Here is a 16,356-nt window from a genome sequence, read left to right on the forward strand (position 1 = left end):
GGTGGCTGGGGCGCAAAACTGCAGCCTTCTGCATCCCAACCCTATGCTCTACTACTGAGCCACCAGGCTTTCTGGTCATAGTAGGTCTTAGTAGTAAGGCAAATACAACCTCAGACGAATAACAACATATAATTGTTTTTTTTTTTGTTGTTGTTTTTGCATGATTTTGGTGAAATAAATAATGTCATGGTGAACATGTTAATGAGCTACCATATTTCACTTCATTTTTGGGTCTATACCAGGGGTGCCCACACTATTTTGGCTTGTGAGTTAATTATAAAATGACCAAGTCAATATGATTTACTTACTATAAAAACACACAACATATATTTATGAATATATTAAGAATTCTTTATATATACACAATATGTTGGTGTAGCTTGCATAACTACATGAACCCATATTGCACAATACAACTCTGTATATTTTTTGTCCTTTACCTTACTCTGATGACTTGCACTAAATAGAATCAGCCAGGGATGCATAGTCCGGACAGTAGCTGGTGATAGCCAGCCTCAAGTTGAAATTTTAGTTTCTTCACCCTTCTTCTTCTTAGTTCGCTTTTCGGGGGGAAGTCAGTGTCGTAGTTTTTATGAACAGTCTGAAAAAGCCGCTCCACATTTCCCATTCTTCGGTATAGCGATGACAGATTGGCAGGTGAGGCAAACGCACTTCAAACATGACAGTGACAAAAAGTCCCCCTCCCACTCCATATGGAACTGGTAAGTTTTTGACTTCTTACTTTGTCCAGCTCCCCCCCCTCATTTTTATACCCTTTCTTAAGTTTAAAAGAAATAAATTGGAGGCTATATCGCTAGCTTGCTAAAGTTTTTGCAGCACTTGTCACCGTTATATGCATGTGCATGTGCTGTGACCCATATGTGACAAAAGGTAAGACTGGCTGCCCTGTACGTCAATCAAGTGACAAATTTCATAGTGAGGACAGATGATTGGCTGACGTCTACTTGGTTAATTCCATGTGATCTACCCACACTAGCTTTGTGATTGACCGGTAGATCGTGATCGAATGTATTGGGCACCCCTCGTCTATACCATCCATTAATCAAATTTTCAGCACAGCGTGTGACAAGTGATAATCATCGCCAAAACACAGTTAACTGTATATTGTTTAGGCTATTAAAAAAACGAAAACATTCTAAAATATTTTTTGGTAGTTTAAGATAATTTAAAACTCCTAAAAATGCAAATTAAGATTAAAATAAGAAAGGTTCTTACTGTTACTCTTGCTGATTATTATACTATTTTACTAAACTATCTTTAAAAAAAAGAAAGTGACAGCAAACATCAAATGATTATTTAAAGACATAATACACTGAAAATGTTGTGACATGGTGACATGGAAGTACATTTAAGCATGGTATAAAAGGGTAAAAATGAAATGTAAATGAAGGCAACATACGGACTATCTTTGAAGGCACAAGTCCATTGTCTAGCTGAAGTCGATTCTCGATAAAAGCCACTCCAATCCGACTGAAGTTATCTACACTGGCCTGAGCCACTGCCCTGAATGGTTGGCCAGGGCTACAGGCCAGAGGACGGCAGTAGTCAGACCATTTCAGCACCTGCATATAACACACGATAATAATTAGCTGACTATACCTTCTCTGTGGATCAATTCATTAAGTTTGGCCTACTACACAAACAGGACTGGACTGCAGAAGTTATTTATATAATGGAACCAAGCAGTCAAATGGTTAAGAAAAAAATAATGGCATGCATGTGAGTGGTCCTTGAATATGCAATACTGTTATACATTTTATTTAGATGTTAACTGTAAAACTATTAAATAAAAGCTATAATGTTTTCTCCTTGACTTAGATTTTTCCTTGTCTTGTAAAATCTGCCAAAGGACTCAATGTAAATGAAAATGTAAAGCAGATTAACAGTAATCAATAATCATCAAAGACCAATTATAATCAAAGCAGAACTGTACAGGACATAATACCATACAAGCAAAAACAGAATTAAAGTTCCAACTACAGAAATTGTTTGCAAGATGAATTTGTTACATTTCTTGGGGCCTAATCAAACAGAACATATTTTAGCAATCCAGGGCAGACCTTTAAAAATTATTTTCAATGAGAGTAAAGTCTTTTTTGCACTGCTTTTGCATTGTGGTAAGCCTCGCATTTCTCCGCTCTATGTGCCTCGTGATTTTCTTTGCACAAGCACCAGTGTAGAAAGTTTAACTCTGAGAGGAAAATCCCGTTTTTATTTTATACTGTCTAATCACAAACAAATAAATGATGGAGAAGATAGGCCTAAATTTGAAACAAATTTAAGGTGCCTTCCCCCTAAATCAAATATTTCACAATAACCCTGCTGCCAGGTCTGCTCCAAGAAAGCCTGAAAAATTTAGGAGTAAAATTTACAACCTCAGATTGCAATGGTTTTACAGTTTGTGTTACTAATTCATAGCATCTCACTTTGTAATTGGTTACAGTATATATATGGGGCAAAAAAAGTATTTAGTTCTCCAGCTTAAAATGATGACAGAGGTCTGTAATTTTCATCATAGCCAATCCTTCGTTGCCCAGGCGGTGTGTTTGGGATCATTGTCATGCTGGAATACCTAGGCACGTCTCATCTTCGAAGCTCTCGCTGATGGAAAGTTTCTGGTCATAATCTCACGATACATGGCCCTATTCTTTCTTTCCTAAACACGGATCAGTGGTCCCGTCCCCTTTGCAGAAAAACAGCCCCAAAGCATGATCTTTCCACCCCCATGCTTCACAGTGGGTATGGTGTTCTTGAGATGCAACTCAGCATTCTTCTTCCTCCAAACACAACGAGCTGAGTTGTTACCAAAAATGTATATTTTGGCCACATCACCATCTGACCACATGACATTCTCCCAATCCTCCTCTGGATCCTCCACATGGTCACGGGCAAACTTTAGACTGGCCTGGACATGTGCTGGTTTAAGCAGGGGGACATGTCTGGCACTGTCAGCGTAGTGTGTTACTGATGGCAACCTTTGTTACTTTGGTCCCAGCTCTCGGCAGGTCATTCACCAGGTCATTCACCAGGTCATTCACCAGGTCCCCCCGTGTAGTTCCCCCGTGGTGGAGTTTGGAGTCTGACTGTTTGAGGCTGTGGTCAGTTGTCTTTTATACAGATAACAAGTTCAAACAGGTGCCATTAATACAGGTAACGAGTGGAGGACAGAAGAGTTTCTTAAAGAAGAAGTTACAGGTTTGTGGATTTTTTTTCCACACTCCATCTCTCACAGTTGAAGTGTACCTATGATGAAAGTTACAGACCTCTGTCATCATTTTAAGCAGGAGAACTTGCACAATCAGTGGCTGACACATACACACCTGTACAATCTAATGCAATCCAACATAGCACCTCTGCATGAATGCTACTTTTAAAAGTTAAAGCTTAAGTTGAAATATCAGAAAGGTGATAATTCTACAATTAATTTATTATTAAAGTCATAGTGGGTGGCGGATTCGTACTGGGGAGCATTGCATTAAGAGTTGGTTCTAATCTGTTATCATTCATATGAATTTTAAATAGGGTGGCCAAAACATTAGAATTACTACTCCAACACCCAATATGACCTATATAAAAAACACATAGTAGCACTGTGACCTTTCCAACTGTTTCATTTTAAAAAATGTAACCTTTCGAGGAAACCCTAATAACCCCTCATATAGTCTAACAGATAACATTTCACTTAATGGTTGTGATCAAGTAAAAAGAAAATAAATTTAATTTGGTTGTCAATAAAATTAACCTTGGTTCACAGGTGCCTCCTGGCCATGTTCTTAAAACATAAAAACAACGTACTTAAAGTGGCACCATATGGTCAGTATAAAGTTTTTTGCGTTTTAGCTAATTGGTATAATATTTTGACAACTATGCTTGTTAAGCAATGAGTGGTGCCTACTTTCTTATTCGATGTGGGAGAGTAATAGTTGCCCACTCTGTATTCGGTAGCTTCTATGATGAATGAAATACTGTCTCTCTGTGGAACATAAACCAGAGAAGACCCCAACAGCACAGTCCATTTGCTGAGGTCATCACATGCCTGGAAACAAAACAAATAAGTACAGAAAAAAAATAAAACACTACAACAATATTACACACAGATTAGAAGTAGGGCTGTGCAATATGACAATATATTTCAGGATGATGGAAAATGTTTATCATTTCAAATTTTTTCTGTTTAGTTTATATTGTTTCATCACAAATTAGTTTTTGGCAGTGTAAGGCAGCTTTCTTCCACAAGGTGCAGATGCAGGCAGTGTAAGGACACAAACACAAATGGAGGAGAGTAAAGATGACACAGTCACCGGTACAGCTGGGAGTGACAAGGACGGACAAGATCAGGAATGAGTATATGAGAGGCACAGCACATAGCTTGGAGACAAAGAGAGATATAAGCAAGACTTAGATGGTTTGGGGATGTGAAGGGGAGGGAAACAAAGCACATCCGTAAAAGAATGCTGAGGATGGAGTTACTGGACAGGAGGAGAAGAACAAGGCAAAGGAAGAGGTTCATGGATGCTGTGAAAGAGGACATGCAAGAGGGTGGTGTGACCAAGGAAGACGCAGAGCACAGAATGAGATGGAAACTGATAATCCGCTGTGGGAACCTCTAAAGGAAACGGCCAAAAGTAGAAGATGAAATGCATTACAACCAGACTATTTAAATGTTTCTCCTTACTTAAAGAGAAAAAACAGTAAAGCCTTTACCTAGATAGAAGATAATCAAATATAGGTACATTTTGGTAAAATATTTTTTCTAAAATTTAAATAAGGGACTGACCCTTCAAAGTTATGTTTTCTAAAAAAATGTGCTATAAAGAAAATGTGCTATATTCTCTCTCTTTCTATCTATCTAATCTAAATGCTAGCACTGACAACACCATTATGATAGAAATCATGCACACGAGTACAGCAGTGTTTACATACACAAAGCAATATTACATATTAATTTAGTATTTGTTATTCTTGTCCACAGTCACAAATTTGAGTCTTCTCAATACAGCAGCTCTGCCATGAACTCTACTTTTAAAAGGTTATAATGTCTCTGTTTCTGTAGTGATAATTCTATGTTTTCTTTTACTGAAAGAAACTTTTACTTCTTCTTTCCTATTACTGAAGTCATAATAGGTGCTAAGTCGTACTTGAGTGTATTATATTAAGGGGTGAAAATGTTTTGGCTCCCTAATCAATTGAAATAAGATGGCCAAAACATTTGAACTTCTTAAAATAATGCACACCAGTACGTGTGATATTAATTTTCGAATTGTGTTATGGTTTAGGAAAGCCTCCCAGCTATGTTGTCTGCAGAAGTAAGTATGGTTAACAATGTAGTCACCACAATCTGTAATCATTTGATAACACGTAGTTTAGCAAGCTATAACGTTAGGCTAGATCCGGTTTCTAACCTGAAGCTTTGTGACATAGACGGCCTTATCTCCCAGCTGGAGGAAGACGATGTCCTCGTTTAGAACATGATCCCGGTATGGTGTTGTATAGCGACCAGTCGATGATACTAAGGCTGGGCTCGAGCAGACACTAAAAGTGAAGCTGCTGTTTTTCAGTTTGGACATACTGTTGCGTATTAGGGCTGAGTAGCACTTTTGAAATCGCACCCACATGTATACGTAGCACAGCGTTATCAACATCTTAACCAGCATACGCGGAGGGAGCCATCGTGGTTGTCCGTTGTTATATAATTAAACTTACAGTCAGCCGAGGCGGCACTGAGCCCGAATTTAGTAACGGTCAAGCAAACTGCTACGCGCATTTATCTTTAATGGCTGAAAAATAAGAGGTCAAGATTCAGTATCGCCAGCCATGCTGAACTGCCGTCTACTTCTCTTTTAATGCTAGCGGTGGCATCTAACATTAAGTACATTACCGCCACCTACTGAGCTGGTGTCTTCTCAACGATGCTGCCAAGCATTAAAAACTAAATTTGAATTCTATGCAAATGGCGTATCACTGTTAAATGCATTGTCTTATTTGGTCCTGAGTGTACCGATCTCAACCTGTCCACTGTAAAAAATAATTTAAATGCCTGTCTTTATTTTCCTGTAAGATAAACCTTACATGGCTTTTTTTTAATGAGTAAAATGACTTTAGAGCTGCCGCCTCACAGCTAGAAGGATGCAGGCTCGCGTCCCCGCCCGACCGTGGCCTTTCTGTGTGGAGTTTGCATGTTTTTTCAATTTCATTTCAAATACGTTCATGTTATGTTGATTAGTGACTCTGAATTGCCCATAAGTAAATAGTTGTCTTTCTATGTATCTCTCTGTGTTGGCCCTTCGATAGACTGGTGACCTGTCACGGGTGTACCCCTAACACAGGCTACACTTAGACTTTTAACATCTCCGCTATTTGCTCTTTGGCAGGACTCTTTGATGGCCTACTGCTTGGTACCAAGGGGTATGCTTGCCAACGCTGCCTCATGACACCTTATCCTAACCCTCAAAAAAAGGCCACAAAACAAATCCAGTGTGACCTTGGTTGAAACAAGGGTCAGGACAAATAATTACCAGTTGAGCTTAAGGGTCCTTTTTATAAAGCATGCTTAGTGAAGCCTCCCTATAGAATGGTATATAGAATGAGAGCAATTACTATTTGTAAGGAGCTCCTCCTTTCTTCCATTATGCATTGGCAAACATTGCCACACATTTTATGTTGCCTTCTTTCAAACTCACCAACTCAGCTTTGGCCAAGGGCCTCTCAAAACGCACAGAATGTGTTTCTTCTCCAGCTCACATCTGACCTGTATTATATAAGATTAATTGGAGAAAAAAAATCCAATCTGTGACAATGAACATCTTTTCAGTTTTTATAAAGAAAACACTGATATTTGTGGTTGATATCTCATGTGTCAAGAATTTGAATAAACTTATTGTCACTTGCTACACGACATAGACGTGCAGACGTTAAGTAATCATCAACCAGTTAACACTAGCAAGAAGACGTTGTCCCCCTCACAATGAGGAACTGCTTTGGCCAGGTTTAGTACACACATCCCCTCACTGAAAAAACCCAGATAAGACAATCTCATTGTAAGACAGGTCATGGTTTGACAAGACTCTTTAGGACTTTTAGGAAAGTTATAGTCTCTGCGGCTCTATGTTTAAAACAGTGTTGGGATCAAAAATGGAAGGTAATCTTCTTCATGATTGAAACCGAATTAGCAGTACCAGAAGATTTGTAATGGCAAACCCCTAATTTTTCTTGTGCCAGTTGGCAGTTTTTCATTGTTCATTGTTCAGTGCAAAAGAACTGGGTGAATTACAGAAGATATGACTAGCATAGTAATTTTAAATAGGAATCAGCAAAAAATGAAATATTTGAATTTAGCAGAAGTTTTCCAGTCTGTTCTAAAAAAGATAACCTCAGTGTTGTTGTTCATATTACTCATATACCAGGATCAGCACAAGCTTACATTTTTTTAAAAGAAATCACACCAGTAAGGAGGATTATGGAGAGGTTTAGAGGGCAGTGAGAATATCAAGGCCCTAACTGACTGTCTTTTATTCAGAGTATAGGCTACACCAAAGCATAGTTGGATGGCCCAATTTTTGCCTAGATTATCTGAAGATGAGAAATAGAGACAGGAGATAACGAGGTGTTTATGGACCTCAGGCATACAGTGGCCATGAATTCGATAATAGCATAAATCACGACTGTACTAGAAAAACACACTGCTGTCATCCTCACATAAATAACTGGGTCAACCGGCTCGTCTACGACCCACCCATTACGTACCATCGAATAAATTTCTATTAGAAAGATATGCTTTTGCAAATTCAGTTATATCTAACTTTGAAACAAGGATGAATGAAAATATAAAGTAAATGGTCTGCACTTATATAGCACTTTTCTACCTATTGGCACTCAAAGCGCTTTACACTGCTTCTTATTCACCCATTCACACTCACAATCACACACACATTCATACACCGATGGGGGAGCTGCTATGCAGCTGGCCAACACTCACCGGGAGCAGCTAAGTTGGGGTTCAGTGTCTTGCTCAAGGACACTTCGACATATGACCGGAGGAGCCGGGGATTGAACCAACAACTGTGAGATTGGTGGACAACCGCTCTACCTTCCTGCGCCACAGTCGCCCATAAAGGAGAAATGTCATATACAGATACAGCTATCCATGGCATATACAGTACATGAGAGAATACCATGCTGTTGTTATGAATCGGTTTTTATTCTAGACGTAACTATACCATTTTTGTAGCCTGCATAGTGGAACTCTTATACAAAACACTACAATTGTAAAGATGTGCTGTATCTACTAGATACAGAGACATGTGGAGACATATGTCTACGTATAGGAAAGACAGTTGCACATCTTATTACCAGAACTAACACAAACAGAGCAAAAAGAAGGCTACACTACTGCAAGAGTTAATGGTTATAAGAAAAGAAATAAAAACAGATAAGAAGGGTAGTAATTCTAAGTTATTACGAAGGACGAAAAAGATAGACCCCACGCAGCACAGTATCAGGGTTTCTCACTTCAATCTCCTCTCTTGGCATCTTCAACTGTATGTTGGACAGCAACATAACATACAATAATGTCTTCGCTGCTGTGGGACACAGTGAACTCATACTCTTAAATTGGTGTGGTATGGTGAGTTAGTTTCCCATATCAATAATTCTGCTATTTATAATTGTTGCAATTATAAGAAATATTAAGAAATATTTATATTTTTAAGTATTGTGTATTTAACAGGAAATCCATCTAGATCATGGTTGGATGTATCCCTATCTCTAGATTGGCCCATAAACATCCTATTTTGTGCATACAGTTTAAGGCAGCATTTGTGTGGTGTCAGTAAGTGGAAGAACCCACACACACAGATCCAACCAAAATTACAAACCTCATTTATCTTATGTATGTAGAGTTTACCATACAATTGGGAGTGTCTCCACATGAGAACACACCACACAGCAGCTTCACTATTTTTTATGATTAGGCAATTAATTTTCCAGCATGGCAATAGGATAGATCGGGATTTAATCGTAAATGACAGTGTAAACGTTCTACTTAGCATCTTGTCTCCAGCAAGCCTGGCTATGTGACTAGGTCATGAAAATGTCCCTCTCATAATGTCTCATAGAATCCCAAAGTTTAAGTTCGGACATGCAGAAGACAAAAAGAAAATGCAGTATGTATTTCATTACCTTTTTGGTTTATTAATCGTGCAATGTAATTGAAGCAAATCATATACATTTATGGCCAAAATATAGGCACCCTTGCAATTCTGTCAGAAAATACAACCCTTCTTTCAGAAAATTGTTCCAATTGCAACTTGTTTTTCACGTTTATTGTTTTTGTTTGCACTGGAACAACACAAAAAAGCAGAAGAAAAGTCAAATCTGATAATCCCACACATTGGGGTGTGTGCTAATATCAACAATATTGTCTTTGTATTATTTAGAATTGAAAACATTTTCAAATAATTGCATTATTTATTATTTTTTATTTAGATTTTACACAGCATCCCAGATTTTTGAGTGTTTGTAAATGGACCAGCAGACTTATAATTAAATCATCATAGGATTTATATAGGGACAAAAAGCTATCTTTGCACTGGATAAACTATGACAGCTTTATTCAAAAGCCAAAAACAAACAAACAAAAAAAACCTAGTGTGAATTTAGTACTTTTGTTAATTGATAATATTTCAGCAGTTTCCTTTGGGCTATAGCACATCTAACAGGCTCTCACTCCAGAGAGCAATCACCAGATTGAGTTTGGCCTCCTCTGTCGGTAGCTGAAGCTGGGCCACAGCTAGGTGATCTGCCTGTTGGAGCTGTCGGATGGCCTGGAGGTGGGAAAGAGGGAACTGCAGGCCCTGCAAAGACAACACAGTAGTGGGTTTTGACATCACAGAGACACACTATACCTAACATATTTACACAAATATGATGTGAAGTATTAAAAACCATGCATGGGGGGACTAGGACTAAATGATAAATCTTTTTTTTCTTCTTGTAAAATGTTTTTATGCTACATAGGAGAAGCACATCAAAATGTTTTACATGCAGAGTTCTACTCCACGCTGGTTGTGGAGAAATTAAGTGAGTGGATAAAGAAAAGTAAAGACACAAAAAAGTTTAACTTGAGTGCTACTATTGAAAATGCAAAGTGCTAAGGCAGAAGTTTATTAAGGAAGACACTATGTTATTGACTCATTTTATCCAACTCAACCTCCAATTAAGTCAACTGACTGCAGGTGTCACTCTATTAACCAATCAGATTCTGTCACAGCCACAACATACCAATCATCATATACCTGTCAACCTATGTCTATCTAACATCGGTTTCATCTCAAATTCAGACATTTCACCTCATTGTTCCAGGAGTGTCTTTTGTATTAGCAGCTCCCTGTTGTGTTAAAGGTTATTACTAACTGTAGGTTTTCCAGGCTTCCAAAGTACTCAGAGCTCAAATGCCAAAGCCAAGTATTCTGTAGTTTCTATTGAGTTTCCATCGCAACATTTCACTCAATGGTTCTCAATGCTTCTTTATGTGTTTTTTGTTTGTCCCTGATTTTGCAATGTGTCTGCCCCTCAGCAATTTTCAAGGTAAGCTGGAAAGCATTACGCCTGATGTGGGAATGAGATAAGTAGGTTCCAAGCCACAGTAATGTCACAAAAAGAGTTGATCACCATAGAACGTAGCCAATAAACAAGGTATTTGTGCAAGAAATATTTCACTCTGCAACACTTATTTTTTTACCACAACCAGTGACTCTTCAGAAATCCATCAGTCTTATATCTTCAGTTTGCTAATCCCTCAATGTCTAAATCAAGTTGCATTCCTCTTCATTCACTTTACTATTTAAGTGCACATTTCAATATTTTCAGTATGTCTGATTTATACCAAAGACAATTTATTTTAAAACAATTTCACAGTTTGATTGTTTACAAATATTAATGCAGACATTCTAAATGAACATAGTTTTAGTGGTGTCAATGCTTTAACATATTTATTACATCAATATTTATTAATACCATCCCCAGAGTGACGTATGGCAGTGGCAGTATCATGCTATGGGGATGGTTTTCATTAGCAGGTACTGGGAAACTGATCAGAATGAAAGGAGTGAAACATGGTACTAAATATAGGCCAGTTCTTGAAGAAAGCCTGTTTTAGTCAGTGTTCACGTTCCAGCAAGACAATGACCCTAAACACACTGCTAAAGTAACGATGGTTTAGGGAGAAACATTTAAATGTGCTGGGATGTTCTATTCAAAGCCCAGACCTTAATCCAATAGAGAATCTATGCTCTGACTAAAGACTGCTGTACAGCAGCGGAACCCATCCATCTTCAAGGAGCAGTGAAAACACACTAAAGCAACAGTCCAGTCTTAGCCTACATATAGCTCAACTGATACCATCTAAATATTTTGCCTATTTCCCTTATACTAAAAGCTTCATATGGAAATATGTGTCAAATATGTGTGTATTTCTCAAGCCTTAAAAAAGTCAGTAACTGTATACATTATGTTGTCAATAACTATTATTCTAGTGAATGAGGTACAACACCAGGTAACCCTGCCTCAAAGCTAAGTATGGTGAAGAGCAGCTAATGAACTAAGGGAAAAACTGTGATGATGGAGGTTTATGTGTGCAGGGGTGCCTACACATCAGTCATCCTGCCCGATCCTGCCTTAGTGTACTTGTACTTTTAAAACTTAAACAAATACTGCACCCAATACCATGTTAATCTCCACAGTTGAGTGGAGGTGAAAAAAAATATTTATTTTAGAGCTCTTTTAAGATAACAGATGATGACAAAAGTAAAGCTGAACGCAAGCTCTGAGGTCTTAAGATTTTTTACGATAGTCATGTTTCTCAGGAACCTTTAAAAAAATGTAATTGTAATATTTGCAAATGACAACGCTAACAACAAATGGTAAATGGTCTGCACTTATGTAGCACTTTTCTACCTTTTGGCACCCAAAGCACTTTACATTGCTTCTCATTCACCCATTTCCCTCACAATCTCACAAACACTCACACACCAATGGGGGAGCTGCTCCATTAATTAAACACTCGGCGTTATATTTGTTTTGACAGAAGAACACACAAAAATTTGCATTCTCGCAGGATTTAGTTGCAAACTTCTCACTTTTTCTCACAAATTATTTGTATTCAGTTTGGGAAAAACTCCCTATTTATAGCTATTTGTTTCCTTCTAACACTCAATACAACACATAATTATGGGACATATATTCAAGCCCCACCAACTACCCATCAAACTTAGGAAGATGATCCCAGATAGCTACTCTAGTGCATCATGGACATGGCAGAAAGGTCAGTAAAACTGAATAAAAGCATGCAGAGTAGACCAGGTGGCTGCTGCACAAATCACACAGAGCTACCCCTTTAAACAATGCCATAAGCTTTGGTTGAAAGTGCCCTCTCCGCACAGTATGAGGGGACATCGCTGCTGCTAAAAGCCAGGGAGATGCCCTCCACAACCCATTAGGAAAGTCGCCTTACCCTTCAGTGGCCTGCCAAAGCAGACAACCAACTGGTCACATAAATGCACACTCCCAATGCGATCCATGTAGACCCATAATGCACGCACAGAGAAGAGACCATGCAGGCTCCCCTGTATTAAATGCTCTACTGCTAGCAGACTGACTATCTCTGTATAGCACAACATTGCCGGACAGGAAAGGACCATTAGGATCAGGGAGAGACCCTGACAGACCCTGTTCAGCACACCATCATATACTCCCATTGTGTCTTCTCTCTGTCCACATATCACGAAACTGGACGCTGGCTTGGACTCCTACCCGTCAGTGCCACCTCATCCACCACCGCAAGGACACCATGAACAACGAGTGCAACAACCACCTGAGTCCACCACATCTCCGTACACATCTCCATCCTCATCTTCCTCGCTTTCTGCAATCTCATCACCTGCCTCATTTCACCTCAGGAGGGGAAAGATGGAAGAGAAAAAATCATGGTCGAAGTGGCAGGCCCAGACACTCTGTAATACAGGATGAAGATGTCTTCATATGACAGAGTTTATGGAGGACGATGGAGAGGCAAAGGACGAAGAGTTGGATGTGGCTGACGTTCAGTAGCTGGTGATGGATGCCACACATGTGGGCAAAGGGGAAACTGTGCAAAGGACTCTCCCTCTGGGATTGAGGAGGATGGACCCAGAGATTGTGCTGAAAAGTCATCGCTAGTGGCAAACTGACGGAAGGAGGAAAAGCTGATGTCCCTGAGTGGTGATGACTGACCAAAAGGAGGGAGGTAATGCACACTGACACACACTGCAATGAAGACATGCTTACAAACACATACACTGATTTGCAAACTGCAATGAAGAAATTCTTGCTCAGACATACACTGATAGTTTGCCAGACAAATGCAATGAAAACTGCTTGATAAAGCTCACACGTGCTGGAATAAATGTGGATTTGATTGAGCAATGTGTTTAAGATCCAAGCTAAATTTAAGCCACCTGATGTTTAAATGCCGAGGGACAGAGTAAATTTAATGACTACACTACATGATCAAAAAGTGATTTTTTTTTTGGTAGGCAGTGGAACAATTAGTTCAGTATTAAAAGTTGCAAAATGAGCAGTGTACATGTTGGTGTTTCTGGAAAACCACAAAAAAAGTATTTGGCTCAGTCATTGCCTTGTGCCAATTCTCAAGATTGAACTTTTAAAAATGCATTCTTGTTGTCTAAATTATGCCACATAAATTTGACATGACAATTATTAAGTTGTGGATCTATCTGGTGACTACATTAGAAGTAATGCAAATGTTCGATAATTCAAGAATTTAAAAACCCACCATGTTGAATTATAGCCATGATTCTCCGGTATATGGGTATGAATGGAAGCTGCAGCAGTCTGTCTTGTCTTGTTTATGTCAGGAAGTGATTTACATTGTACAGCGCATGTTTCACATGGCCCTGATGTTCCTTATGAACAGAGAAGGGATTCAGTGAAATTTGAGAAATTGACTTCAGTGTTTTATTGATCTGATCACTTATGTGCTGTCTATGTGAATGAGGAACAAAACTGTTTCTATGACATTCCAAATGCTGTTCCCCATATTTTCATTAGCTAAATCAGAATAAGATAGGTGGGAATTTAGGCTATTTTGTCAAAAGTGTTCTTCTGTGCATGATTGGTAACAACTTGAGGTTGAATCAACTGTGACATTTTCAGTGTCTGCCTGTGCCTACAGGAAGGCTTTTAGTTCTGTTTTGCATGCTGGTGCCTGGGCAGAAAACACACATTTTTCCCTTATCAGAAATAGTAGCAAAAACACGTGGTGAAAAAGGTGCAAGCAGAGAAGAGAGGGTTAGGATCAGATGAGATAATGATTCTTTCCTGTGTGAATCAACTAAGATTTTAATGTTTCCCAGTGAAAGGGTATTAAGATGTCCTTGGTATAGAGTATGTCACATATTGATACATCCTGATTTCACAGCAAGCCTTAATGTAACCTGTGATAACCTGTAAATGAAAAACATAAAGCTCTAAAACAAAAAGCCACTGATGGAATTACATCAGTTTTTTTCAGTGTAAAGCGCTTTGAGTACCAGTAGGTTGATAAGATAGATGCTAAATAAGACCATTTATCATTGACCTTGGTGGCAACAAATGAGATACTCAAGGACTCTTGAAGGCCAATTCAAGAAACTTTTTGAGGCTCCAGCTCTACTCTTTTTATCATTCTTTCATTCTTTTATATTCATCAAATTGAGCAGTACCTTGTATTTATTTTGATATATTTAAATCTGTATTTATCTAGTTATTATATCGACATATAGACCTAGTATTGTGTTGCTTATTGTTCTGCTGGAGGAAGACAGATCAATTTCATTGCCTTTCAGATTGATTATTTTTATTTTGGTTAATAAATGAATAGCTGTTAAAAAAGTGATCATCTCTCTAGCTGAACTGGTGTCCTACAGGAAAACAGAGCACCACTACAGCAGAACTTGCAAGCTTTCCACCAGGCAGCAGGGAGAAAAGTTTGAAAAAAAAATTGACTGCAGGATCTTTTCGAATCTGTATGCAGCAGCGTAAAGTGTAAATGCTAAATTGTCTGCACTTATATAGCCCTTTTCTACCTATTGGCACTCAAAGCACTTTACATTGCTTCTTATTCACCCATTCGCACCTACAATCACACAAATACTCATACACTGATGGCCAGCTGCATAGCAGCTCCCCCAACACTCACCGGGAGCAACTAAGTTGGGGTTCACTGTCTTGCTCAAGGACACTTTGACATTTTGACATGTGACCGGAGGAGCTGGGGATCAAACCAACTACTGCGAGATTGGTGGACAACCGCTCTACCCTCCTGCGCCACAGTCGTCCCTATGCAGTCACTCAAAAGGCTAAGTGACATTGACATCACAATGACATAGACTGAAATGAGTTACTGATTATAAATATGTTTTCAAAAGGTCTGTCTCTGGCATGTCTTCTCTTCCCCTTTTAGTCTACTTGGTTGTCAAAGCTGGTGAGTTTGTCACCAATTTCAAGGTGACACAAGGTTCATGCCATTGTAAGATAATATAGAATATCTTTTACATTTACAATACGTTTACATTTAGTCATTTAGCAGATGCTTTTATCCAAAGCGACTTAGAAGTCAGGTACAAAGCAAGCAAAAATCTAAGTCAAGAAAAGTCCTATCTGAAAAGTGTTTACATTTCATGAGATGCAAGTGTATTGATTTAAGTGCATAGGAAGGTGTGAAACAGTTCTGTTTTCAGCAGTTTTTTGAATACTGGGGGTAAGTTTGCTGAGCGTGCAGTTTGGTAGCTCGTTCCACTATCGTGGGATCATTGAGACTGCATACTCAGCAAGAGCAGATGGAGGCTTGGATTTGCACCACTTCCTCTTAGCACTCCTGAGCGTGGTGCATTGCTCATGGATCTACTTGGTAAGCCAAGGATTAGAAACAAGCAGGGACAAGCAGGTCTAGAAAATATGGGGCAGAGGCTATCCAGACACAGTGAGAGTGTATTGCAGAAGTCGTCTGTGGCTGGATCTGTATCAAGGGTGGAGATGTCCTTTGTTGGGGGCTGAGTTGCAGAGACCAGTGAAGAGAACTGCTCTGGGTTGATAGAACTGAGGTTACAGGGGAATGCTACAAGTGTGGTGGAAGAATGTGAAAGTCTAAGGATGAAGACTGTGAGCTGAATGAAGAACTAATCCGATAAATTCATTGGAGTGACCAAGATGTTGGCTGTGGTGCAGTTCTGGGTGAGAATGAGGTCCAAGTTGTTGCCAGCTTTGTGAGATGGGGTAGTGGAGAACAGTCTCAGGTCAAAT

The 16,356-nt window shown here is 39.0% G+C and overlaps 2 protein-coding genes across 7 annotated transcripts in view; both read right to left on the minus strand.

Annotated features, from left to right (window-relative positions):
- hlcs (holocarboxylase synthetase (biotin-(proprionyl-CoA-carboxylase (ATP-hydrolysing)) ligase)) overlaps nucleotides 1–5,877 on the minus strand; it is a 43,842-nt gene extending 37,965 nt beyond the window's left edge. For both annotated transcript variants that reach the window (XM_067494861.1, XM_067494862.1), the window contains exons 1-3: nucleotides 5,424–5,877; nucleotides 3,917–4,057; nucleotides 1,421–1,583 (exon numbers count right to left, since the gene is read on the minus strand). In XM_067494861.1, coding sequence (XP_067350962.1) covers nucleotides 1,421–1,583; nucleotides 3,917–4,057; nucleotides 5,424–5,675 — 556 coding nt within the window. In that variant the 5' untranslated portion in view covers nucleotides 5,676–5,877. The remainder of the gene's footprint in view (nucleotides 1–1,420; nucleotides 1,584–3,916; nucleotides 4,058–5,423) is intronic.
- Nucleotides 5,878–9,185: 3,308 nt separating this feature from the next.
- The window catches only part of riox2 (ribosomal oxygenase 2), a 33,705-nt gene continuing 26,534 nt past the window's right edge, over nucleotides 9,186–16,356 (minus strand). For all 5 annotated transcript variants that reach the window (XM_067494330.1, XM_067494329.1, XM_067494328.1 and 2 more), the window contains one exon: nucleotides 9,186–9,872. In XM_067494330.1, the coding sequence (XP_067350431.1) occupies nucleotides 9,742–9,872 (131 nt within the window). In that variant the 3' untranslated portion in view covers nucleotides 9,186–9,741. The remainder of the gene's footprint in view (nucleotides 9,873–16,356) is intronic.

The sequence above is a fragment of the Channa argus genome, chromosome 24 (genome assembly GCF_033026475.1).
Source record: "Channa argus isolate prfri chromosome 24, Channa argus male v1.0, whole genome shotgun sequence".
NCBI lineage: Eukaryota > Metazoa > Chordata > Actinopteri > Anabantiformes > Channidae > Channa > Channa argus.